Source organism: Salvelinus fontinalis, chromosome 36 (genome assembly GCF_029448725.1).
Source record: "Salvelinus fontinalis isolate EN_2023a chromosome 36, ASM2944872v1, whole genome shotgun sequence".
In the NCBI taxonomy this organism is placed as follows: Eukaryota; Metazoa; Chordata; class Actinopteri; order Salmoniformes; family Salmonidae; genus Salvelinus; species Salvelinus fontinalis.
The window spans coordinates 6,250,290-6,277,065 of record NC_074700.1 but is presented as its reverse complement, the minus strand read 5'-3'; the positions used below and the strand labels follow the sequence as shown (position 1 = coordinate 6,277,065).

The window sequence follows — 26,776 nt, the reverse complement described above, 5'->3', positions numbered from 1 at the left end:
GTGTGTCAAGAGCTGCAACCTGCTGGGTTTTTCACACTCAACAGTTTCCCTTGTGTATCAAGAATGGTCCACCACCCAAAGGACATCCAGCCAACATGACACAACTCTGGAAGCATTGGAGTCAACATGGGCCAGCATCCCTGTGGAACGCTTGACACCTTGAAGAGTCCATGACTTGACAAATTGAGACTGTTCTGAGGGCAAAAGGGGGCGCAACTCCAATATTAGGGAGGTGTATATTAAATTACAAATGATTTAATTGATTGGATTCGAATAGATGAATTGATTGATTGGGTGCAATCCCAGTTGTACATATCAACAACATTTTCAGTATGGTCTAAAATGATATAACCAATAGCCTATAATAAAATGGTATTATAGAGTGGAAATGTTTGGCATCGTGGATATGGATAGAAATGGCTCAATTTCATTGTCCATCTATTTGAAATACATGTTGCTGTCCAGATAAACAATAATGTCCCCTGTCGTGTAGTATTGCTTTAAGAGGCTTGTATCTGTCCACGCGACGCAGTTTACACACAAGCAGCAAGGTCCCACATCCTGGTATTTTTCACCGTTGTCAAGGCAGCGATAGAGAGAAAGGCTGGCTCGCGGAAAGTATCTGCAGTGTCCTGACAGTATATCTGTCCAAACGTTAACAAACTGTCCCGGAAAGTTAGGTGTAACTACCAGGTAATGCATATGCATGTTTTTTTTCTCACACGTTTCCAAACATCCTGCTCTTTCACCGCTGGCTTCGTTTTATGCTTTTCGATTCATTTCGACAAGGAACACACACGCAGACAGGCGCCAGTCCGTGTGGACAGGGGAGGAGGAAGATATTGTCCATTGTACGCTGGTAGAGACAGCGCTGGTAACGGCATGAATATCACCAAATTTGTCCAATCTTCCGGACGCTTTTCTTTGGAATTTGTGACGATACTTGGACACTCGCCAGCACACTGCGTTTGGTATTCATATGAGAATAAATAAAGAATGAAAAACGGTACACGACAGACATATTTTGTGATAGACGAGGGACATGACTTAAAGAGACAGTGCCATTTTCTCTTCCTGGTTGTAGTGCATGCTGCTAGGAACACAGCCTGCATTTTGAAAGCGTTTCAGATTTTATTTGCCAAAGATCATGTCTCCAAAGAAAATGTGTTTTGCAACACTGTCTCCTTTAGGTTGCATTAAGGCTAGTCTGAAAATCTGTCCTATAGTAGAACAAATGAATGAAAATGTCCACAGATAGCTCAGAGCTGTTAGTACAGTAATGATGTTCTTCAAGTTGGTTGTTGATCATTGCTAGACAGCCATTTTCTAGTCTTGCCATTAGATTTTTAAGCCCAAACTGTAAGTAGGTCACTCAGGAACATTCAAAGTTGACTTGGTAAGCAACTCCAGTGTATATTTGGCCTTGTGTTTTAGGTTATTGTCCTGCTGAAAGGTGAATTTGTCTCCCAGTGTCTGTTGGAAAGCCGACTGAACCATGTTTCCTTCTAGGATTTTGCCTGTGCTTCGCTCTATTCCGTTTTTTTTATCATCAACAATTCCCTAGTTCTTGCCGATGATAAGCATGCCCATAACATGATGCAGCCACAACCATGCTTGAAAATATGAAAAGTGGTACTCGGTGTTGTTGGGTTTGCCTCAAACATAACGCTTTTCTATGCAGGACATAAAGTCAATTTCTTTCCCACATTTTTTGCAGTCTTACTTTACTGCCTGCACAAGATGCATGTTTTGGAATATTTTTTTATTATGTACAGGCTTCCTTCTTTTCACTGTTGTTTAGAGTAGGATTAGTATTATAGATTAACTACAATGTTGTTGATCCATCCTCAATTTTCTCCTATCACAGCCATTAAACTCTGTAAAGGTTTAAAAGTCACCATTTGTGAAATCCCTGAGTCGTTTCCTTCCTCTCCAGCAACTGAGTTAGGAAGGACCAATGGTGGTAAAAGTGAAAGTGACCTAGTACAAGTATGACAGTATTTGGGTTTTAAATATACTTAAGTATCAAATGTAAATGTAATTGCTAAAATATACTTAAGTATCAAAGTAAAAGTATAAATCATTTCACATTCCGTATATTAAGAAAACCAGACAGCACCATTTTCTTGTATTTTTTCCCATTTACGGATAGCCAGGGCCATGCTCCAACACTCAGACATCATTTACAAACAAAGCATTTGGGTTTATTGAGTCTGCCAGATCAGAGGCTGTAGGAATGACCAGGGATGTTCTCTTGATAAGTATGTGAATTGGACCGTTTTCCTGTCCTGTTAAGCAATTACAATGACTTTTGGGTATCAGGGAAAATGTATGGAGTAAAAAGTACATTATTTTCTTTAGGAGTGTAGTGAAGTAAAAGTTGTCAAAAATATAAATAGCGAAGTACAGATACCCCAAAAAACTAAAGTACTTTACACCAAGGACGTCTGTGGTTGAATCTGGGTTTGAAATTCACTGCTCAACTGAGGGACCTTACAGATAATTGTATGGGTGGGGTTCAGAGATGAGGTAGTCATTCAAAAATGATGTTCAACACTATTATTGCACACAGAGTGAGTCCATGCAACTTAATATGTGACTTGTTAAGCACATTTTTACTCCTGAACTTATTTAGGCTTGCAATAACAAAGGGGTTGAATACTTACTGATTCTAGACATTTCAGCTTTCCACTTTTAATTCATTATAAACATAATTCCACTTTGACATTATGGAGTATTGTGTGTAGGCCAGTGACACAACATCTTAAATTAACCATTTTTAAATTCAAGCTGTAACACAACAAAATGTGAAAAAAGTAATTGGGTGTGAATTGCGAACACTGATGATATGTGGCTTGAAGAAGTACCTTTCATTATTTATTTCATCAACTACCAACAAACTATTTCAAGAAGTGATAAGTCAGCTAACAATCCAATCGCAAGCCCTGTTATGATTAATATCTGAATGTGAACTTCAGTTGTTTATTCACGTGTTGTTTATTTTCATACTTTTAGGACTTTACCATCTGGCGTCTGTCAATGTCAAGATGTGGCGGGTGACCACCAGAGATGGGAGACGGACATAACAAGACCTATAGGATGCTACTCAATAGCTAAAGGCTGGCGATATCCATATCTGGAGGACATTGGACGAAAAATAGTAGGATGAGTGAGGATTCCGCAGCCAGCACAGTTTGGTGAAGATTAGGAACGGTGACCAAGCAGCAACACGACCATCATGCCAACCACCCAGGGAACTGGAGGGGCTGGCAGCCCACGGGTTCAGCGCTACCGTCCGGCCTCGGAGTTTGACAACGCCACCCTCGCCCAGAAGAGAGAGTACTGGAGGACCAAGAAACGAGAGCAGAGGGCTAAGCTGTCAGAGGTCAAGAAGGAGAGGTCAAAAGCAACAAACAGAGGAAGTAAATCCTTGGACAGTAATGCAGTCCATAAAACCATAACCTCAATGGGGTTGAATTCCGGTGCCTCTTGTTCAATAGCAGGGTCTGCCCCCCCTTTGTTGAATAGTGATGGTTCCTACCAAACTTATGTCGGCGGTGCACCTGTAGTCTTATTGAAGGGAAAGGGTTCTGCTGTCTCCTATAATCAGAACCATAGTGTTGGGGAAGGGGGCCAAAACTATTCCTCAGCAAACCAAAAGGAGAGTTGGTTCCAGAGGATAAAACTCAACAAAGTCTTGCCTCAGTTCCCAACGTCCAGTACAGGTCCAGGAGAAGGTGCGATGGTCTGCAAGATGGCAGTGAAAAATTATCCAACAGGGGGCGCTGTGATTGGAACAGTTACCTCAGCCAAACCCAATGGAGTGCTTCTCAACAGTGGCTCCTTTGTGCCTCCGGTAAGAGTGGCGGTGAGAGCCTCAGGCTCTGCACCTCGCCAACCACAGAGCGGAATGACTATTCTCAATGGCAGCTCTCCTGTAGTGTCATCTGAGCAGCATCTGACCACCCAGAGTGTATCAAGGCCTGGTGAAATGACAAAGACGCAAGTTACAGTGTCTGTTCAGCCTAGATCGCTAACCACTAACATTACCACAGGGATGACCATCGTGACCACTCAATCTGCCCCTATGCTCATTCACAAACCAGGGGTTAGGCCTAGAGGGATGAAAGTAACACCGCTAGGCGGGAAAAAGAGTGCAGTGGTCTCGGCCCAAGAAGTTAGAAGCATCAACGACACATCAGCTACACTGGAGACTGAGGAGGAGCGAGCCGCCAAGCGCAGAGAGAATTGGCGCATCAAGAAAAGAGAACAGCGAGCGAAGCAAGCGGCTAGGTTAAGCAAGGCCAGCAAAAGAATCACGAACATGGAGGTATCGTTGCAGAAAGTAGAACTGTTACCAAATGTGGACGTTGAACGTCCCCAGACCTTTTTGAGTGGACAGGGCCAGAGGCAGTGTGTTAGTAGGGTCAGTGCCCCGTTCATCTCAGCCGGACGGCTGCTGAAGAACGCCAGAGCAGTGGCTAGCATTGCTGTCAAAAGGGAGTCTGACGATTCAATCCTGGCTAAGCTAACCACAGTCAACGTTAATGAACAGACCGTTCAGCTAAGAGCCGAGAATCTGCAGGAGGCTAAAGCAACAATGCAGACTGGTATCGCATCTAATATCATTGGTTATAAACCAGCAGGGGAACCAAGCAGAAGGCTCCCTAGTCCAGTGCAGTTTGCCAACGTTAACCGAGGTATGGTCCGTTGTCGGACTCCGAGACAGAGGTTCATTGAAACCCAAAGGATTTTCCTGGGTCAGAGAAAGATGCGGAAGTCCCCCTGTCATGCCAAAGCCTTAACAACCCACAACGCACCACGAGATGACCCAAAGGAGACCCCCGAGCAGAGGGCGGCCCAGATGCGGGAATACTGGCGTGTCAAGAAGCGGGAGCAGCGAGCCAAGCTGTCTGGCGAAGTCCGAGCTAAGATGAAGGAGAGGGATGCTCTGATGCAGAGAGTCAAGCGTTACCAGAGCATCCTGGAGGATATGAGGAAGGCCAGAACAGCAAGCTGCAAAATGCTGCCACAACCAACAGAAAATAGGCCTACTCACACCAGCGCCTCAGAGATCATTGGAGGTTTCATCATGGAGGATGGTACAGTGACCAATAACATTCCTCAAATTGATCTCACTACAGAAGAAAAAGAGACTGGGTGTGAAATTGGTAGCAGTAGTGGGATGCCTGTTAATAATTTATTTACCAACACACACCGCCAACACCAACTGTTTCCCAAACCTACTGGTGATACCTTTAGTAATGTGGTGTTAAGTCATCAAACACAGGACAACCCACCACCTCCTCTAATCCGTTCTGCTCAGTTTAAAGTCTCTTGTCCTCCCGTCGGCCTGTCGATCATGAAGCCTCCCAGGTTGGTTTCAATCAGACCGAGGACTGAATTTCGCAGCACACCGAAAAACCTCCTGAATTTACACACAGTCTTCCAGCCCCAGAGTCATATCACCCTCACACACCCTCAAAACATCCAAAACACCTTTCCTGGTGTGCCTACAGCGATGCCAAAGCCGGCTAGCTGTGTCATGCAGATGGCTGTCAAAGCTTCTACAGCATCAGCAGTGCTTAACTTGGACCCAAAGCTAACAGAGGAGGAAAGTATGGCTAAGAAGAGGGAGTACTGGAGGGTAAAGAAACGAGAGCAGAGGGCAGCCCGCGCCATCCGCCTAAGGCAAGGAGTTCAAGCTAGGGGAAATGCTGCCTCACAGAAGAGGCGGAACCAAAGGTTAGCACGATTAGCCACAGCCAATCCCAATGTCAACACCTCTGTCAACCACACACACACTATCAAGCCTCTCTCAAACACCAGTCTGCCCATGCCTCCACAGGGAAACCAAATAAAACAAGAAAGAGAAACAATCTCAACACATGGTCCATGTCCTCCACTAGAACAACCCCTCTGTGTTGATATCAAACTGTCCCAGTCTCCTCCACATCCAGAGCCACCAGACCTAGCCTTGAATGCTGACAGCCAGGCCACCACTCTCCTGGCAGTGGCCTCTATGAAGAAGCTTCTGGAGGAATCTCTCAGCACTGTGGCTGACTGTAAAACGGAACAGCCCGACTGTATTACAGAACAGCTGCCTTGTAAAAGTGAACCCCAGGCTTGTTCCTCCGAGGACAATGCCCTCCAGATTGAGGTCAAGCCAAATCTACCTCTGCTCACCCTGGGAGACGAGGAGAAAGCCTCCATATCTGGTGACCTATTGTTGGAGGTCAAAGGGTGGCAGGTGGATGCTGACGCCCCGCCACCATGTCAGGTGACCATTCGTCCACTGAGTCCTCATCCGAAGGCCTCTCCCCTATCCAGTCCTTGTACGGACACCCTCTCTTTCTCAGCTTCCCCTCTCAATCGGTCTGAACCCTCCTCTCACACACCCACACAATCCTGCTCCCAAAAGGCAGCCTCCGGAGGACCACTCCTCCCTGTCCCTCGTAGAGCCCAGAGGTTGCGTGCCAAAAAAGCAGGCCACCACCACTGCTGCTCCCCAGAACCTCCGAAGCTACATCACCAGCCACCACAACAACAACCACCACCTTGCCAACTTCAAAATCAACACCGGCGTCAACAACACCAAAAACACCCCCAGCAACAGCAGCAGCGTCAGCAACATCACCACGCCCCAGTGGTGACCGACCAGAATGTGATGCAGAAGAAGAGGGAGTACTGGAGGATGATGAAGAGGCAGCAGAGAGCCAGGAAGGCTCGGCAGGGAGGAGGGGGGCTGAGGCAGGGGGACTACAGCAGACGACTGGCCTTCAAAGCAGCACAGGTGGGTGGATATAATTTGTAATCCATGCTATTAGATTTCATCATAGTGCAGATTTCATGACTCACATGGTAGGCCAATACCTATCATTTCAATTTAATTTGAGGTAAAAGTACATTTTGTGGTTATGTTAATTGGAATGAGGAACTATTATGTATTTATCAATGCAATACTGTACACAAGGCAACTATCCAGTCTAACTGAAATGCCATGCATCTCCCTCTGGCATTTGACACAAGCAACGAAAATAGAGGGAGAGGGGAAGGAGGTATAGGGATTCTGAGAACTGAACATAAACATCCATAAACAAGTAAATGTTTGTAAAGATAAACAAATAGATCAAATAACCCTGGTTCTAAATTATATATTGTGACATAAAACGAATGTAAAGCTGTCCATTGATTGTGTTGTTGTCTTTTAGGCTCCGAATCTCCATATTGTCAAGACACCAACACAGAGGCCAGTGCAGATAGGCGGGAGCTTCAGTCTACAAGCTGCACCATTGCTCAAACCTCAGCCCTCCCCCCTTCTCCAGCCTATATCTCCCCCTGCCTCTGGACCTCAGGCAAGCCTCAGCATGGTCACCAACATCCCTACACTTCTGGTTGTGAGCCCCACCACCTCCAACATGGGACAACCATCTGATACACTACAGCTCAGACCTCCGGTCAACTCTACCAGTATTTCCAATTCATCCATTGGCCACACAGGGTCCCCCCAGACATCTCATAGCTTCAATACCGCGTTTCTCCCTGTAGGAGGCGGTGTCACTGTCCCTCCATTGGGTGAGGGGAAGAAAGGTGGGCTGCTATTGGTGGAGAGCCAACAGGAAGCGGCCCCGGGGTCCAGCCCTGACTCGCCACGTGTTAGAAAATGGCGATTGCAAGTGCAGGAAATCTCAGACGCTGACGCCTCACCCATCGCTACTCTCACACCTCCGCCTAACCCTCTGACTAGCATCAAGCTCTTACCAATTCATCCTCCCAGTCAAACGTCCACATTCACACCAACACAGACTCCTTTCAAATGTCAAGGTGCTCAGATTCCTCAAAGTGGGAATTTACAAAATGTAGGATTGCCTACAATGCAGGGGCTCACCAGAAGCCCCATCTACATAAGCTCCATGGGTCCGCCCAAGCCAGTGCCAGGGGAGTCGGAAGAGGAGACTCTGAGGAAGAAGAGGGAGTACTGGAGAGTGAAGAAGAAGGAACAGAGAGCCAGGAAGTCCATGAGGGACAGGGAGCTGACTGAGAAGAGGGCTTCGGTCAACTGGAGGCCCATCCTCCCCAGCAGTCAGCCTCAACACCTGCTGCAGGGGCTGGACACACAGGTAATTTTTACAATGGTGAATATTTCAAAGAAAACACCCTATCATATTTTAAGTCTGAACTATATGGTAAATCAGGCATTGGTACCAAGGGATGAGGATTCAGCCTTGGGTAACTTTGGTTCCTCTTGGTCAGTTAATTTCCATTAGGGCTGACCGTAATTTTTCTCAACCAAAGGAACAGGAGCCCGACCGGTGGGTCAACACCTCGGAGGACTCTGAACTACATCTAAGGTGAGAGAGTCGTTTTCAGGATCCCTCTGACGTTTCTCTTATCTCAATGTGTATGCCGGTAGTAACCAGTACTGTGGTGTCTTTTTCCATAGTACTTCCAGAGAGACAGACATGGGCTACTTTCCTGACCCAAGCCATACGGAACCAACAGAAGGTAATACATTTGAAACGTCAGTATAGATCCCGCAAACTCAACTTTGGTCCTGGAAGCCAGTTCCACTGCGTTGTTTTCATTGTTACCCTCTAATCAGGGACTGCTTTTGACCTGGGACACCAGGTGGGTGCAATTAATTATCAGGTAGAACAGAAAACCAGCAGGCTCCGGACCTCGTAGGATCAGAGTGAATACCCCTGTCTAGCTACAGCTATAGTCATTTCTTAGAGTAACCTTGTTGCAAACTAGCCCAAATATTTCTACATATATGTTCAGCCCTTGGCTAGTAGAATGTTTTCATGGGCTACTGTGACTGACTAGTGCCCAAAAACTGTGAACGTGCAGTTTTATTATTTTGAACTCGGTTCGGCTTTCAACTTACTCATCAAAGCTGTAATAGTAGAATGCACAAGGTGCAATTTCGAAATTGGGTAGTGCACCATCAGTTTCTCTTATTGTCATGTCAGTCATTGCATACCGTAGAGAGCTATGTTCCCCAATGCTAGAAGGGGGGCCTGAGTGAAAAAGTTTGGGAACCCCTGTCTTACAATACCACTCTCTTTCCCCCAGAGGAATCAGAGCTCCTTTTCCCAGACGATGATCATAACGACAACTACAACGGCCCCATCTCAGATGCCGTATGGAGGAACTGCTACCTCATGGACTACGACCCGCTGAACCAGCTGCTGGTGTGCATGGTGTGCGGGGAGCTCCAGTACTCCCACAGCCTGGAGGGGGTGAGGGCCCACATCGAGGAGGCCCACCCGGACACCCTGAGCCTGGTGCCCCCGGAGCGCCAGCACATCCTGGAGGCCTGGGACGAGCAGGTGTCCAGGAGAGAACTTTTCTTCACCAGCCAGCTGCAGCAGCACAGCGGTGGGATGGAAGGTAATAAGGATCTATTATATATTAGAGGGCCCAGAGTTCTTCCTGGTAAAGAAAGGCTTCGGTCGCTTGCAATGGGGACATTTGGGATTGAGGGTTTCTGACATATCCATGCACATTTTTTTTCAGGGGACAGTGCCAACCTCCCAGCAGAAGTGGAAGTAATGGTTGACACAGAGGACTCATCATACCTGAAGAACAGCAAGAGCCCCAAAACCACCAACAGACTCTGAGATCTGAGATCTAAGGTGAGCATTTGAGCCTTCTTAACAGTACGTTGAACTGACACCAACCATGTCTAAATATCATCATGTTCACCACAGCTCTGTGTACCAAGGGAGGTATTCCTATCTGTCTGTAAGAACACATTTTCAGGAAACATATTTCTGACATTGCACATATTTTTTTGACATACTCCTACTTATTTGTCTTGATTGCAGAAGCACAAATCACTAAATGCCAGACAGCGTAAAAAACAACATTGTTCAGAAGTGGAGGAGGAAAAGAAAACATGGCTGCTGGTTTCTTTTAATGTCTGTTTATTTTTAGAGCAGTTCACCTCTACAAAAGATAAACTAAACTTGAACTGCATACATAGGCGACATTGATCCACAAGAGACAAGCTTTACCTCATTAACTTTGGGATACACACACATTCGCTGTTTTTGAAAGCGCAGTTTTGTAGCGATTGTCATTCTCTACTACTAAACCAAGTCTTCTATGCCCGAAGCAAACAGTTAATATTCACGTCGTCACTGGGTTCAATAATGTCATTGTGCTTTATGAAACACACTAAAGCAGACAGGAGGGCTCTCCTAGTCAACTGAATGGGTTACGAATAGGTCAGTTATGTTCTTCAATCTGATTGAATGACATGTCCTTGGTCTTACTCAATGTATCAGAATCAATATGAGGCAAGTTAATAAGGGCAAATCGCAGACATGTAAATTTGACTTGAGACCAGGCGTCATTTGAAATTGTCTACGGGTGATCATTTGTTTGATATTCGTCTGCACATACAGTACCAGTCAAAAGTTTGGACACACCTACTCATTCCAGGGTTTTTCTTTATTTGTACTATTTTCTACATTGTATAATAATAGTGAAGACATCAAAACTATGAAATAACACATATGGAATCATGTAATAAACAAAAAAAGTGTTAAACAAATCAAAATCAAATATTTTAGATTTTAGATTCTTCAAAGTAGCCACCTTTTGCCTTTGCACACTGTTGGCATTCTCTCAACCAGCTTCATGAGCACTTGCTGAGCACTTGTTGGCTGCTTTTCCTTCACTCTGTGGTCCAACTCATCCCAAACTATCTCAGTTGGGTTGAGGTTGTGCGATTGTGGAGGCCAGGTCATCTGATGCAGCACTCTCCTTCTTGGTCAAATAGCCCTCACACAGCCTGGAGGTGTGTTGGGTCAGGTGTGTTGGGTCCTGTTGAAAACCAAATGAGAGTCCCACTAAGCGCAAACCAGATGGGATGGCGTATCGTTGCAGAATGCTGTGGTAGACATGCTGGTTAAGTGTGCCTTGAATTCTAAATAAATCACAGACAGTGTCACCAGCAAAGCACCTCCACACCATCACACCTCCATGCTTCACACTGGGAACCACACACTCGGAGATCATCTGTTACACTACTCTGCGTCTCACAAAAACACAGCGGTTGGAACCAAAAATCTCAAAATTAGACTCATCAGACCAAATGACAGATTACCACCGGTCTAATGTCCGTTGCTCGTGTTTCTTGGCCCAAGCAAGTCTCTTTTTATTGGTGTCCTTTAGTAGTGGTTTCTTTGCATCAATTCGACCACGAAGGCCTGATTCACGCAGTCTCCTCTGAACAGTTGATGTTGAGATGTGTCTGTTACTTGAACTCTGTGAAGCATTTATTTGGGCTGCAATTTCTTAGGCTAGTAACTCTCATGAACTTATCCTCTGCAGCAGAGGTAACTCTGGGTCTTCCTTTCCTGTGGTGGTCCTCACGAGAGACAGTTTCATCATTGCGCTTGATGGGTTTTGCGACTGCACTTGAAGAAACTTTCAAACTTCTATGTTCCAGATTGACTGACCTTCATGTCTTAAAGTAATGATGGCTGTTCTTGCCATAATTTGGACTTGGTATTTTAACAAATAGCCCTATCTTCTGTATACCACCCCTACCTTGTCACAACACAACTGATTGGCTCAAACGCATTAAGGAAAGAAATTCCACAAATTTACTTTTAACAAGGCACACCTGTTAATTGAAATGCATTCCAGGTGACTACCTCATGAAGCTGGTTGAGAGAATGCCAACAGTGTGCAAAGCTGTCATCAAGACACAGGGTGGCTACTTTTAAGAATCTAAAATCTATTTTGATTTGTTTAACACCTTTGGTTACTACATGATTCCGTATATTTTTTTTCATAGTTTTGACATATTCACTATTATTCTACAATGTAGAAAATAGTAAAAAGAAAAAAAAAACCCTGGAATGAGTAGGCATATCCAAACTTTTGACTGTTACTGTACATTTTATCATTTCATTTTATATTTTTTCATAATTCCTATCAGTTTTGTTATTCAGATCCAAGGGATGTCCTTGCATGGGGTTATTTTAAATATGCCGTAAAAAGTTGTGATTTTTTCCCCCCGGTCCCACTTTAAAACGAAGAACAACTTATATAGCAGGGTGCTCCAACTGGCGTCACGCCAGTTTGGTTTTATTTCCCCCCAAAAATGAGCCATTTTTTGGCTTAGTTCTCTGAGCCAAAAAATAATAGTTTTGTATTTTATTGTTGGACATGAGACTGTAAACACCAGCAAATCAGCTCTGAGATTTTAATTTTGGAAATCTGTTCCAAAGTATTCCCAAGCAGACGAGAGATGTGATCGTATACAAATGTAAACAAGGTTCAAGTCATCTGTAAGCGTATGTGATACTCTATAAATGGTGTACAAACAGTGCATGTCGTCACATTTGGCAATTTACCCAACAGTGGGAATTGTCACCCTTTGGAGAGTATGACATACGTGTATAGATGATGTGTGAAGCATTTATTTAGTGCTTATGAAGCCTTTGTGTATGCTATACAAGTTGCACTTCGTTCAAAGTGGGACCGATTTTTCTAGATATTAATGCACCATACTTTACAACACTGAATCGTCAAAATACTTGTGACTTGAAAAAAAATACAGTTTTTGTAAAACGTTTTTCTGGAATGTAAAAGAATTCTTCCTTTTTGAACATTTAAGTTTTTGTAATGGTGATTTGACACATATGCCTGCACTGTAAATACAACATTTGTTTAAAGGGGTGGTTAAATGTCAATACCCTTAATGTATTATTTGATTTCCTATGAAAATAAACCTAACCATTTATGGTTAGTGGTACTCATACTGCTTCTGATTTTGTTCATATTTTTGTCTCTATACATACTGTGTACATTAACTCTTTCAATGTATTTATTTGGTCTGAACAATCAGTCAGTGACACATGACTATTTCATTTGTTTAATCAAAGATATTAAATACAACAAATCAGCATTTTTTCCCCAGTCAAAATTACTTCTAACAACAAAAGTATGATCCAATGGCCTGCTGCTTGGATGTGGAGTGTTGGACATTTAGGAAGTATCAGAAATCATGTGGAAGAGATTTATTTGCAGTGTTTTTGGTTCACCAATATGCTGAAAATAATGTCCAATAGAGCACAGTCTGTCTTAACGGACTGAAAATGCATTGAAAACAGAATGTACTGTGAACTTTTTCTTGTACAGCTGTAATGACCTTTAAAATGTACAGGGGACACTGACCAAGCTGTACTATTTACCTGTTGAGAATGTACCACTTTCAATTGGTTCCTACCTTGTTTGTTTAAAAGGGAATGTTGAAATGCCTTTTTTAAAGGTACTAATAAACCCTTTTGGTAACTTTTAAAGTGGTTCTATGATTTAATGGGAGGTAGGTGTTATCAAGTAAGGTGGGCTGGGAGAGGCCTGTGAAACAAAACTCGTTCGATATGTTACCATCCATCTTACATACCATACAAAAGAAACGTCTATAGAAGTAAATAATTTATTGTTTTGCGTTGATTTGAGCATGTCTTGACACAGTGCAAATTCAAAGTTCCTTCAAGAGTCTTATCAAAGGCATTCTTACAGAAACATCAAATGAGTTGAGGGCATCAGGTTATAGCCGTACATATCATCTACAGTATTTTCCCAATAGCTGGTTTCTTGAAAGATCATACATGAGTTGACTATAGGTGGGTACATTATAATTAGGTATTAAATCCACTTTAACTTGAAGACATCCTATGATTACCAGATGTTATGATGAGGGCCAGAAGTGACCTGACAAAAATAACTCCTAGTTATGATAAATGCGCTGTGACAGAAAGCTAGCTCTCCGGGTAATCTCTGGTAGTGAAGTGAGCTGTATCATAGTCCTGGCGCTGGTCACTGCTTCACTCCCTCGCTACGCCGATGCTCCTCCTCCACAACAATATCTGTCTCTACCTCCGTCTGTGTCTCTGCCTCCTCTTCGCCCTCCTCCCTGTCCCCGGGTCCTGGGTCTGCCACTCCCTGGAGCTCCCTGGGACCGGCCTCCAGGCGGAACAGGGTAGGGACGCGGCCCAGGATAGGGTTGGTCTCCTGCAGGCCTGAGACCCATTGGTTCAGGGTGGCCTGATCCCCCTGGCTCGTCATACACATGGCGAACACCGGCCCTTCATCCACTGCAGAAAACAAGACGTATATCCTTTACCACTTACGATACACCACTGCACCTTAAAGTCCTGTACGGATTCTTACAGCTGTGCCCAGCATCACTTTAGTTTGTGAGATATCTAAAGCTTTGTTGAATTGAACTGATTAGGTCCTAGGTGTTTTATCTTACCGTCTTCCACGTTGAAGCTGTCGTCGTCCCCCATGTCCCGGTCCAAGTCCAGGTCCAGCTGAAGAGGGTAGTCGAAACACCTCTCAGGGTCGTAAGGCTCCTCCACCTGACAGGGAGAAAACAGGTACGGTAATAAATCAACTGTTACTGCTCAAGCAAAAACATGCAATAACCCTATTGTAATAGTACGGGACAGATACTACTGAGGCAATATTCATCATCAAAATTATAACATTGTAAATGCTACCATTAAAATATACACCATTATTTACAAATACACAATGTTATCATTCCTTTGGCTTTAACAGAGTTGCACAGGGTCTCCCACCTTCTCCTCGGGGGGCAGTGGGTCAGCCCTGAGTATGTAGTAGTAGACACAGATCTTCCTCAGCCACAGGGGGAAGGGGCCCTCCACAAACACAGGCCTGTTGGGGTTATGTTTAGCCAGCAGCTCCATCTGGTCTGGGCTCTGGATCCCTAACACGGGGGGAAAGAGCAGAGAGGTAGGAATTAACATTGACATGACAGAAACAACGTTTATCAATATGTTTGCACCCCCCAATACAGGGGTGTCAAACTTATTCCATGGAGGGTCTAGTGTGTGCTGGTTTTTCCTTTCAATTAAGCTCTAGACAACCAGGTGAGGAGAGTTCCTTACTAATCAGTGACCTTAATTCATAACTGCTCCCCAGGCGCTGAAGACGTGGATGTCGATTAAGGCAGCCCCCCCCTGCACCTTTCTGATTCAGAGGGGTTGGGTTAAATGCGAAAGACACATTTCAGTTGTACAACTGACTAGGTATCCCCCTTTCCCTCTGTGGAATGAGTTTGACACATGCTCTAATACCATTGATCATTGCTAACCTAAATATTTGCTGACCACAAAAATACGAGCTATATCAACTGAAAACCCTTTAACTATAGAGTGAGAAAACCTTGGATTCGGATCAGAGTTTGTATGTAAAAGGAGAGGGAACTTTGGTTATCTACCTACGACGTGTGGGAAGGTGATCTCCTCTCCTGACTCAGAGATGTCGGTACAGGGCATCTGGTAGACGGTGACCTTAGCGTCCAGGTCGTTGGCGATGCGGTTGAGACTGAGGCGGGCCAGATCTACAGGATCCTCAGGGAGCTGCAGGGGGATGGGGAAGGGGTTGGCGTGCTTGAACTTGGGGAACCAGTACATGATGCGCTGGTACTTCCTCATCGGGTGGCTCTTGTCCCCGAAGATCTGGACGATCAGGACCTTACTTTCGACATTTGGCATGATACCTGATGACACAACAAAATGAATGCATGACAAAAAGTCTATCAATAAAAATACACTAGCTACTTATTTTAATGATTTAAAAGACCCTGTTCTGAAAAACGGTTGGCTCAATCTCACACGCTCCCTCCCCACCCACCATAGTTCTCCATCTGTTCAAGCAGTTGAACCCCACACTCCTGCTGTCGGGGGTAGTGGTTGAACATGCGCTGGATAAAATTCCTGGGGACAAACACCTCCTTGGGAAAGACATCCAACAGCTTGTTGTAGACTGTAAGGTCCCGTTCCACACCAAACTCTGGCATCTTCTTCAAGGCAGCGTATATGAACTCTACATGACCCCGACGCCGTATGTCCCTCTTACTGAAGACATCCACCACTCTGTTGAAGGTGGCCTTAGTCTTGGCCTCCCTGGCCACCCTCTCAAACAGGTCATCGTGAGTGATCAGTGACTTGTCCTTCTTTATTCTATCCTCATGCGCTTCACCAGGGTCGGTGGGTACAGGCTGGCTCTTATAACATCCAGGGCTGCCATAGAAATGCCTGAGTGCCTGTTGACAACAAAGATATACATTGACGAGGAGATACAAGCAGTCGACATAGTTAAACAAAATGCATTAAAGGTTAACTTGATATTGTAGTCATCCTAACCCTACAATTGAGGATAATGATCATTATCAACTCAAAAACGAACGACCATGATGTGATTAACTGGGAAACTTCCTAAGGGTTTCACCCTTAGTCCCCCTGAGAATTATTTTGTGTGCTGTTGTTCACACTGAACACTGCAAAGGAACGCAGAACCCTCAAAAATAGCCCCCGAAGCGAACCAAACTGAGCATCTCGAAAGTTCGGTTTGCTTGTATTTCGCGGTCCGGTTCCCTTTTTTAGGCCAATGTGAAAACAAAGCCCCCCAGGTTTGCGTGTGATTATTCTCGCACCACACACTAGACTACTTCAACACCGTTTCCCCCGCCTTAAACCCTCACATTGGTGCCACAAAAGAGAGAAAATTATTATGTGAAGGCTTGCGGAAAAAACGTATGCCGTTTTTCGACCGATTTTTTTTTAATGGTTGCACAGAAACGACAAAAATTGGTAGTGTTTTTAGTGAAATATTATTTGTTTGCAATATGTGATCTATAGTATAGACTATGAGAGCTGCATAAGCTGTTCATTAATTGTGGGGTTTGAATAGTGTGAGAAGAACGTATGCGGTGAGAATCATAACAAGGTACAAAATCTATTCTAGCTCTTAAAGGCGCAGTAGCCTACATTGGGTGTACAATTTTCAATTACAGTATTATTTCATCCGTAGTTATTCTTCTGCCATTTATTCTGTTACCAATAATATTGACATGTTAATACTATCTTCGGATTGCATTTAGTTAAAAGATTAGACGTAATTGTAATCTATTAGCTTCCAAAATGCAAGTAGGTATAGCTAGCTGCCCGATAACACGTTCTGATGGAATGGCTTGTCCTGCACTTTGTAAAAACCTTTCGAAACATGTGAATGTGAATTCAAAAGAGGACTCGAGCCACAAAATAGGCGAAGTGAACTGGCAAGAGTTGAGTCCTCATTTAAAGACAAGGGCAGTGTGAATACAAAGAGACATGAGATCTTTAACTTCTTCTTTTTTTTTACCCCGGAGTTTACTTTAAAGAGGATTATATTTGAAACCCCCCTTGGGAGTGACTTACCTGGCCACATGTGTTGTGTACTGTCATTTGGGACAGTGCTGTGGCTGGCTGAAGCAGGGCAGCATGCTGGACAGCTGCTCTGACAGAGGGGGCCAGGAACCCTACACTCTGGAGCCGTAGTAGACAGCGGGCACAGTTCATAGTACATGCATCATGTGGATCCTAAGAGAAAATAGTGACATGATGAATAAGATAAGCAGATGGGACAAATAGTACATGTACACTATTATAAATCTGCATCAACATGATTATTGTTACAAATTGCAAACACATAAGTGCAGTCTGCTGATCAATCTCGGTGGTTTTGATGGGTGCACGATCATTGACAGTAAGAGACAACCGACATACTGTAACGCACTGTGGAAAGCTAGTTAACTAAGTACTTATCTTCACGCTAGCTATAAGCAGCCAAGTTCAAGTTATGTGTGTGTGAAAGAAGCGCTATACTTACACGGGGACGTGAAAGGGTGAGGTTAATCTCCTTTGTATCAAGTCTCCTTCAGACATGTCTCTCCATGGGCACCTCCATGTTGAAACCGCTGTGGTATTAGGACCAGAGATATTACAGAATGCATGAGATAGGAATCCCATTTGGTAATGAATGGAGAAACGTATAACACCCCACCCAGCAGACTGTCGACTAATCGCGTAATTAAAAAAAATATATTTTTATTTCATCTTTATTTAACCAGGTAGGCTAGTTGAGAACAAGTTCTCATTTACAACTGCGACCTGGCCAAGATAAAGCAAAACAGTGCGACACAAACAACAACACAGAGTTACACATGGAATAAACAAACATACAGTCAATAATACAATAGAAAAAGTCTATATACAGTGTGTGCAAATGAGGTATGATAAGGGAGGTGAGGCAATAAATAGGCCGTAGTGGCGACATAATTACAATATAGCAATTAAACACTATTAGAGTTATAGATGTGCAGAATAGTCAGGGTATGAGTCGAGAAACCTGCCTATTTTTCTCTAAAGTATATCATGTCACGATTCAAAAGCTATACGATATTACAGAAAACAAGTTAATTATCTCACATCTCGGAAAATATTTGTAATGTACTTTTTGAGCAAACCCCCAATTGACTCCCATTCACTTCTTGTAGGAGAGCTCTCATTGTTCCATAATCGCCCAGAATGCAAGGTGGCACATTGACGACGCATGGGCAACGTACACAATACACTTTAATACGAGTTTTCCATCTCCTCAAAAGTGTTTCTGTAAGAATGCCGGGTGCATTTCCTGTTTCAACCACGTTTTCATTCCCCCATAATAACAGAAACAAGGACGCCGACTTCCTTTCCGCCATTATGTGTACATGCAGTACACAAACACGCCACAAGGCGGCAGGAAATCTATGTGAAAATCAAATCAGTTGAACAGAACTTTTGGACGACAGGGGGGTGTAACCAATGATTTATATATACACTAGAATACTTATTTGGGGCCACTGTGTCGAAGCCGCCTCACCTCCATATTGGCACTCCCTTACCGGTGTAATTTTGTGGGGGAAACTATAGAAATACACGTATTAATGTCTACATTCGTTTCTGCCACGTTTATTCTATTACAGACACTTTAACATTATATTATGTGAGCTAAACACAAATAAAAAAATGAAAGAGAAATATTTACAAACATTCTCTAAAGTATCATTTTTTTCGATGACTAATGTTACTGTCCCCACTACAACAACAAAATAGTTAAATACATGTAATTTTGTCTATGAAACATTTAATTGAAATAATGTAGAATTGCATTAATTCCGATGGAGGACTGCTCCTACTGGGGAGTGCCAATATGGCCGACCGGTGTCTACAGAGCATTTCAATGGCCAATACATAGCGTTAGCAATCCAGTGTTTATATACATCATTTGGTGTATGTAACCCAAAAAGTTGTGTTACAAGTTTCAGTAAGAAGCATATTATTGCATGCACGTGTAGTCATATAAAAACGAGGGGATAGTTAACCCATCCTTGTCTCCAGGAGAATATTTTTGGCAATTCTAGTGCGATGTGCATGTGAATCTATTGGGCGATTGTGCATTTGCCCACCCGATGCTCAGCTCATTTCCTGGATTTATGTACAGTAAGTATTTGAGTGAATTTTTTTAGGCCAATCCTCTCCGGCAACTGCGTACGTTCGTTGCCATGCGTGCCTCCTCTCTTTTCTCAAGAACGACTTCTGACACCCTCAGGTAAAGCAGCGGCATACAGTATGGAAAATACACCAAAAAACAAACTTCACTACTAGAAAACAGTAAATAACTCCTGGACAATCAATCATGGATGGTTCTACGAATAGTCTAGGTAAGTCAAAAATCTTCAAAAATCTTATTTTTAGGTAACCTTATATTTATTTAATTTTGAGTAGACTACACAGTGAATTGGCCAGTGTTACCTAGTTTAGATTTTTAATTGTAACATTTCTAGTGTTGATGGTGTGAATTAAAAGAACCTCAGTGTAGTCCCAATGCAGCTGTTTTTATCTCAATATCAAATCATTTCTGGGTAACAATTAAGTACCTTAATGTGATAGTTTTCAATTAAAATGGTCAAAAATCAACAAAAAATGTATTCTTAGCAAAATGCTATTTCTCAAGCAACAATTTTCCTAGGACTTCCTGGGCATGGTCTGAGAGAGGGGACTAATTGGCAGAGCTTAACTGGAGGGATGTGTAACCTGAACTAGCTATTATGATTGGCAGAGAGGAGGGCAAACTCTATGAATTTATACAGGCGGTCCAAAAAACCCACCCAGTAAAACAAGCAAAAATTTCATGCAGTCTTTTCAAACACATCCTACAGGAAAAGTGTATTATCATAATTTTCAGAATAAACAGTATTATTTCAACCTCATGTGGAAATGTATATAAAACACATGGAAATTTCGTTTTTGACTGCTCTGCCCCTTTAATAACCAGAGTTGAACCAAAACCACCGCCATATTTGATCATATTTCCCAGCGTGCTCAATTGCAGGTAGATTCTTTTGTTGTTGGTTTGTTTCAATGTTTTTGCATGCACATTGATTCATTAATCTTATGCTAATCAATTATGAATAACACATTTTTCTAAACTAATCCTATCTGTTACTAGGCCTTATTGCACCCATTACTGAAATGGTTTAGATGATTTAGGTAGTCTAATACACCACGTGAATACTTGATTGTCAAAATTCTCATTCCAAAATCTTGGGCATTAATATGTAGTTGGTTCCCCTTTTGCTGCTATAGCAGCCTCCACTATTTTGGGAAGGCTTTCCTCTAGATGTTGGAACATTGCTGCGGAGACTTGCTTCCATTCAGCCACAAGAGCATTTGTGAGGTTGGGCACTGGTGTTGGCCCGATTAGGTCTGGCTCGCAGTCTGCATTCCAATTCATCCCAAAGGTGTCCAATGGGGTTGAGGTCAGGGCTCTGTGCAGGCCAGTCAAGTTCTTCCACACCTATCTCGACAAATCATTTTTGTATGGACCTCGCATTGTGCACAGGGGCATTGTCATGTGGAAACATGTATGGTGTAGCGTTAAGATTTCATTTCACTGGAACTAAGGGGCCTGAACCATGAAAAACAGCCCCAGACAATTATTCCTCCTCTATCATATTTTACAGTTGGCATTATGCAGTGGGGTAGGTAGCGTTCTCCTGGCATCCGCCAAACCCAGATTCGTCAGTCGGACTGCCAGATGGTGAAGCGCGATTCATCACTCCAGAGAACGAGTTTCCACTGCTCCAGAGTCCAATGGCGGCGAGCTTTACACCACTCCAGCCGACGCTTGGCATTGCGCATGGTGATCTTAGGCTTGTGTGCGGCTGCTCGGCCATGAAAAACAGCCCCAGACCATTATTCCTCCTCTACCATATTTTACAGTTGGCACTATGCAGTGGGGTAGGTAGTGTTCTCCTGGCATGAATCTCCTGACCAACAGTTATTGTGCTGACGTTGGTTCCAGAGGCAGCTTGGAACTCTGTAGTGAGTGTTGCAACCGATGACAGATGATTTTTACTTGCTCAAGCACTCAGCGGTCCCGTTCTGTGAGCTTGTGTGGCCCACCACTATGTGGCTGAGCTCTTCATTATGGGCCATTCTACTGCTAATGTTTGTCTATGGAGATTGCATGACTATGTGCTCAATTTTATACACCCGTCAGCAACGAGTGTGGCTGAAATAGCCGAATCCACTCATTTGAAGGGGTGTCCTCATACTTTGGGCCGTGTAGTGTTTCTTGGTTTTCCTAATCCCGGGCAGTCTTTCTGAATGCAGGTTGCAGCTGAATAAAAATGAAAAACGTTGGAGATCCCCACTCTGGCTGGATTCCAATAGGAATTAAGTCACTATGCAAGCCAGCATAATGTGAGTTGCAGGCCTGATGTGGCCTGTAAACCATGAGTTTCAGGCCACCGAATTAAGGTTAAACTAGGCCCTTAAAATACAGCCTTATGAAATACATATTCTATTTTCTTAAATAACTGTATTTTAATGATTACATATTCACTTAGCATTTCACTAGGTGAAGGCCACAGGTCTGAAAATGAATGAATGCCACAACCATGTCTCTGTCACTGACAAATACATTCATGGGTGGTAACTCTGCAATTCACTCGAAAGGCAAGGCACACTGGGAAATATGCAAGTAAGGCTTTACACGAAGCAAAGTGTTCATTTAACACTGAAAAGTGTGGACCCATATAGACACCGTAACAGTGTGACATTTAACAGTCTGTTGATTTAACACTTGAGAATTTGCTTTTCACCTGTCAAGCCTACTCAGTAGAACAGTTACTTATGTGGGTTTATCCGTTTTGCAAATTACAAAACAGCATGTAAACTTTATGTGCATGACATGCAATTGCAAAACAGAAAACATATGTTTGCAATTGTTATAAATGAGTAACATCCATTTGATGATAACCCAGGGCCAGGGGATTTTTATTGCAAAACACTCTGATAGTACATACAACATGTTCTTGCTCACTGTTTTCAGTCATGAAATTGCACTTTGTTGTGTCCTATAGACAGGTGTGAAACAAAGTAACTTCTATCCCCCGTAGTCTCTCCGGAGATCGGGTGTGTGAGGTTCAAGTGTATGGAATGGCAGGCGTGGGAAACTGAATGTTATCTTGAATGTTACTTTGTTACTCTCCCAAATGGATAGGAGGCTACAAAGTATCAAGTTCCATTTCGATGCCAACAAATTGCTGGATGCCAGATTTGCTCCTCAGTTTGCATCTGTCTCTCTACAGTTACTGTAGTTGTTGGACCACCAGCTGCACCGGAGAAACTTCACATGTTCCTAGGTTAAGCAAGAGAGGAGCTCGTTAAAAAGTCATTCGCATCATCAGCGTATTGAAACAGGATGTTTATTAGTTTTAAGAGTATCCCCTACCACGATGCATGTGCCAATTTGTGATAACCCCAACATCTGGGCCCCAAATGTCTTCGCCATGGTTTTAAATGGGAGAAAAACGTCAGTCTGTGGCTGTTATACAAATTGTTTATGCCTCCTTTTTGCAGTGGCATTGGTTATGCTAGCGCCTTGACAATGGAACTTTTACTGCTTCTATAATGACGAAGTTCAATGGGAGCCATTGTGGCACATCTGTTACTGTCCCAACTCATGTGCTGATGTTTTGTTTACCGTCTTGTAAAATAGTGGGCGGTCAGGAACACACAGGGGAACAGTCAACATAACAGGGACAGACGCCCCGTTAGCATCTGTGGGCAAGGCCTGTCTGTCAGTATGTCTCGCTGACTAGAATACGTCCTCGTTAGCACAGATCTAGGATCAGCTCACCCTACAGCAATCCTACACTCAACCATTTGAGGGCTTAAGAAACAAAACTGCCCTCAGATCAGCCCTATGTGTTATTCAGTAAGAAGGATTGGGGTGTCAGTGTGAGTCAGCAAGTTTACATTCAGGGGTCATTGTCTGCATCTGTGGGCGTTAGGCTGAACTGTCCATCAAATCACTGGCATCTCTGTCTCTCTCCACAGCAAGCTGACACTAACATGCTGCTCAGTCACCAATCACAAATCATGCTGACGAGGGTCTAAGAACATGTCAATGTGCGATAACTTCATTCAATACTGCATTTTCATTGCAGTTTATAATTGTGTTTCTTACAAATTGCAAATCGGTTCATTGTTCTGACAAGATCTGTGTCCCAGTCCCTTGAGTACCCCAAGCTGTTACATTAATCACCCATATAAAGCCGAAATCTACTGTAAACATATAAAAACAAACTCCACCTCAGATATTTATAAATTGACAGAGAAAAAAGTAGGGGCTTTTAACAGTTGACTATATCCAGAAGCTCTTTGCACTACCATCCTCTCTGTGTGTGTGTGTGAGAGATCATACCTCTATTTCTGTAAGATTTATGCTGCCTGTACAACCAGTCAACAGAATACTTCATAGCTTTGTTATCTGCAAGCAAAGCAAGCCTGGTCTTGCATAATTTCCCTCTGATTTCGACTTGGCATCACAATCAGCTCAGTGACAGGGTTGACCCCAAACAGCTCAAGAGAAATCTCCTTGTGCGTTTTTAAATGTTTATTTTTAGATTGCTTAGATCCTCTTTATCTTGTGTTTAGCCTCAATATTTGCGGCCAATATTTCATCTTCAGCTGGTATCAAGTACAGAGTATTATATGGTAGGCTTTGGTGAGGGTGTGTTATGGATGGATGAAGATGAAAGTCCACAGTTACCGCCATTCAATCAGACAATTCTTCTCTGAATTCTCTCATACGACAATAAGGTGTTTTCTATTGAACTTTGGACAGGGAGGTATACCAGCAGGCAGTATTCATTTCCCTGCATATATTCTCTAACGCGGGGTGAGACAGCGAGTGTTCGACTGTGACATGTCTGTCTGTTTCGGGTTCAGAGTGATGAGTTAGACTGAAGATGGCATCGCCCACCGCCCGTGCAGGGGAGTACAGTACGGCACAGGATGTGTTGTGGTGGCGACGTGCTCGTGATCACACGGGTCCCGGGGACGAGTGACGGGGACGGACGCTCTCTGTAGGTGGTGATGCCGCCATGGTGGTGGTGTTCACAGGAAGGAGCTGACAGGGTGGGCGAACTGTGGGAAGACGCCGTGTGTCTGTGTATGTGAGAGAGAGACTCAACCAGCTGTCACTGCTGACTCTACCGAGAGTCTGGGTTGGTAAAATAGCCACTTCTCAATTTAGACTGGTTGAAACGACAATGAAATAACAATGATCAATCAATCACATTTATTTGGCACCTCCCTTTCTACATCAGCAGTTGTCACAAAGTGCTCATAAAGACGCCCAGCCTAAAACCCCCAAAAGCATGCAATGCAGATGTTGAAGAAAAGTGGCTGGGAAAAACTCCCTAGAAAGGACCTAGAGAGGAACCAGGCTCCGAGGGGAGGTCCTCTTCTGGCTGTGCCGGGTGGAGATTATGATAAATCACTCAAATAGGCCCATAATATTAAGGTGACCTTCTAGATATATAGGAAATTAACTTTGATACAGCAACATAAGAATAATGTGGAATTGGAGAAGAGAAAACATTTTTTTTAAACCATAAAGATAGAGACGATAGCGTCCCCATAACCATAAAACCACTACCTTGATTAAAAAGTACTTTTTCCTTGAATGAAACTACCGTTTCTCAAAAAGTCGGCCTGGGCACGAGTGCCTTTTTGAGAGGGAGCTGAGCAAAATAATTGAAACAGTCTCCAAATTGGATGAGAAAGGTAGCGGCTTGGGCAGATGCACTCTGAACAAAGAGTCCGTTTGCTCTGTCCAAACCTGCTTGGCTCCTCATGGAACAAGACCTGAGATGACCCAGGCCACTCGGCATACACAGTAAGTGATAGTGAAATTGATGACTAGAGCAACATCCTACCAGGTTATAAACTAGCTCGAAACCTATCGAAACCTGACCTGACTCAAGATTCAGTCGTAATTGTGTGGTTTTCTTCTCCTGCCAGTTTTGTTGTTTTTATCAGCCAATAATCAGTGACGGTTCTGATCTGTCTCTGTGATAAGGCGTCAATCTCTGAAAAACATTGGCTTGAACTGAGCCCTTGAATGACAATTTGTAGTTTGAGGTGTTGTTAGTTTCTCACTCAATCACGGTCTTTCAGTCCCTGTCATCAAGTCAGTATAAAGCCGGCAGAGAATGTTGTTTTAATTTCCTACCAGCATTGTCGTTTATCAGCAGATCGTCTTTGTGATGCTCCTGATCTGTCTTTGTGATATGTCGTTCAACCCTGGACAAACATTGGCTTTAACTGAGCGCTTGAATAACAATTTTGTAGTACGAGTTTCTCACTGTCATCGAGGGAGAGCGAGAGAGAGAGGGAGGGAGAGAGCGAGTGTCACTCACTCACTCCAATCAGACCAGAGACCACACTCCAACTCAGCTTTCTAGCTGTGGCCAACTCTCGATTGCTTCCAGCCCCGTCTAGTCAGCCATTGTGAATCCCTCCTCTCCAGCTTCTTCTAAACTACTGTGACTCACCCTCAGGCCAGTTGTAACAACAACAAAAAAGAGAAGCAGGGAAATGTGTAATAGCTGTGTGTGTGTGTGCATGCTTGTTAGGCTACGTTTACACAGGAAGCCCAATTTTGATCTTTTGCCCAATTATTGGCGAAAGAGCTGAAAGATTGGAGTTGAGCTGCCTGTACACTTAGCCTCAGTGTGCATCTGACCGTGTGTGTAAGCAAATAACCCTCGCAGGTTCTCTTTAACAAAGTACAGCGTTATTGCACAAGAAGAAAGGAAACATGTTCCCCTCTTTCCTTTCGCCTCCTGGACATCCTATCCCCATCTGTTGCTCCCGTTCACAACTATAAATACCATACCTCCCCTAAAAACGGACCAAGAACACAAACCTCTAATTACTTCCCGATGTGTTCAGGAGTGCTATTGGCTACGTTCTTGAACATCCCCCTTAAAGTCAAAGATGGCCTGTGGCTTGAACTGCAACAGTTCTTGATCTGATGCCTCATCATGAATACATGCATAGTTACAATGTACACTATATATACAAAAGCATGTGGACACCCCTTCAAATTAGTGGATTCGGCTATTTCAGCCACACCTATTGCTGACAGGTGTATAAAATTGAGCACACAGCCATGCAATCTCCATAGGAAATAACATTGGCAGTAGAATGGCCTTACTGAAGAGCTCAGTGACTTTCTACGTGGCACTGTCATAGGATGCACCTTTCCAACAAGTCAGTTCATCATATTTCTGAACTGCTAGACCTGCCCCGGCCAACTGTAAGTGCTGTTATTGTGAAGTGGAAATGTCTAGGCGCAACAATGGCTTGGCCACGAAGCGGTAGGCCACACAAGCTCACAGAACAGGAACGCTGAGTGCCTGTCCTCAGTTCCAACACTACTACCGAGTTCCAAACTGCCTCTGGAACCAACATCAGCACAATAACTGTTGGAGCTTCATGAAATGGGTTTCCATGGCCTAGCAGCCGCACACAAGCCTAAGATCACCATGCCCTATGACAAG

General features: G+C 43.7%; 3 protein-coding genes across 6 annotated transcripts in view; 2 read left to right on the top strand and 1 right to left on the bottom strand.

Annotated features, from left to right (window-relative positions):
* The first annotated feature begins 530 nt into the window (after positions 1 to 530).
* On the top strand, positions 531 to 13,322 carry LOC129835086 (uncharacterized). 2 transcript variants are annotated; one of them, XM_055900460.1, is made up of 8 exons: positions 531 to 693; positions 3,016 to 6,793; positions 7,212 to 8,120; positions 8,296 to 8,351; positions 8,444 to 8,505; positions 9,076 to 9,393; positions 9,520 to 9,638; positions 9,831 to 13,322. In XM_055900460.1, the coding sequence occupies exons 2-7, from the start codon at positions 3,239 to 3,241 to the stop codon at positions 9,621 to 9,623; spliced, it is 5,004 nt and encodes a 1,667-aa protein (XP_055756435.1). In that variant the 5' UTR covers positions 531 to 693; positions 3,016 to 3,238; the 3' UTR covers positions 9,624 to 9,638; positions 9,831 to 13,322. The 2 variants fall into 2 exon arrangements, with proteins under 2 accessions (XP_055756435.1, XP_055756434.1); XM_055900459.1 differs by having other exon boundaries at positions 8,254 to 8,351.
* A 123-nt stretch (positions 13,323 to 13,445) lies between these two features.
* LOC129835088 (evolutionarily conserved signaling intermediate in Toll pathway, mitochondrial-like) lies at positions 13,446 to 25,588 on the bottom strand. The gene is made up of 8 exons (XM_055900465.1): positions 25,444 to 25,588; positions 17,704 to 17,791; positions 17,253 to 17,414; positions 15,688 to 16,099; positions 15,272 to 15,553; positions 14,610 to 14,758; positions 14,282 to 14,387; positions 13,446 to 14,120 (listed from the first exon to the last, which is right to left on the bottom strand). Exons 3-8 carry the CDS (start codon positions 17,391 to 17,393, stop codon positions 13,843 to 13,845), a joined length of 1,368 nt encoding a protein of 455 aa, XP_055756440.1. The 5' UTR covers positions 17,394 to 17,414; positions 17,704 to 17,791; positions 25,444 to 25,588; the 3' UTR covers positions 13,446 to 13,842.
* The window catches only part of LOC129835087 (echinoderm microtubule-associated protein-like 3), a 30,741-nt gene continuing 23,060 nt past the window's right edge, over positions 19,096 to 26,776 (top strand). The window contains exons 1-2 of one of the 3 annotated variants that reach the window (XM_055900462.1): positions 19,099 to 19,355; positions 19,465 to 19,576. In XM_055900462.1, coding sequence (XP_055756437.1) covers positions 19,552 to 19,576 — 25 coding nt within the window. In that variant the 5' untranslated portion in view covers positions 19,099 to 19,355; positions 19,465 to 19,551. Of the gene's footprint in view, positions 19,577 to 26,776 lie in introns of all 3 variants that reach the window. The other 2 variants (XM_055900464.1, XM_055900463.1) reach the window with 2 other exon arrangements.

Coding starts and splice junctions, on each gene's coding strand:
- LOC129835088 (XM_055900465.1), bottom strand. CDS start 17,393: ATGAACTGTGCCCGCTGTCTACTACGGCTCCAGAGTGTAGGGTTCCTG. Junction 14,759..15,271: donor CACCTTCCCACACGTCGTAG/GTAGATAACCAA, acceptor CCCCCGTGTTAG/GGATCCAGAGCCCAGACCAG. Junction 14,388..14,609: donor CACTGCCCCCCGAGGAGAAG/GTGGGAGACCCT, acceptor TCTCCCTGTCAG/GTGGAGGAGCCTTACGACCC.
- LOC129835086 (XM_055900459.1), top strand. CDS start 3,239: ATGCCAACCACCCAGGGAACTGGAGGGGCTGGCAGCCCACGGGTTCAG. Junction 8,121..8,253: donor TGCAGGGGCTGGACACACAG/GTAATTTTTACA, acceptor CCTCTTGGTCAG/TTAATTTCCATTAGGGCTGA. Junction 8,352..8,443: donor GACTCTGAACTACATCTAAG/GTGAGAGAGTCG, acceptor CTTTTTCCATAG/TACTTCCAGAGAGACAGACA.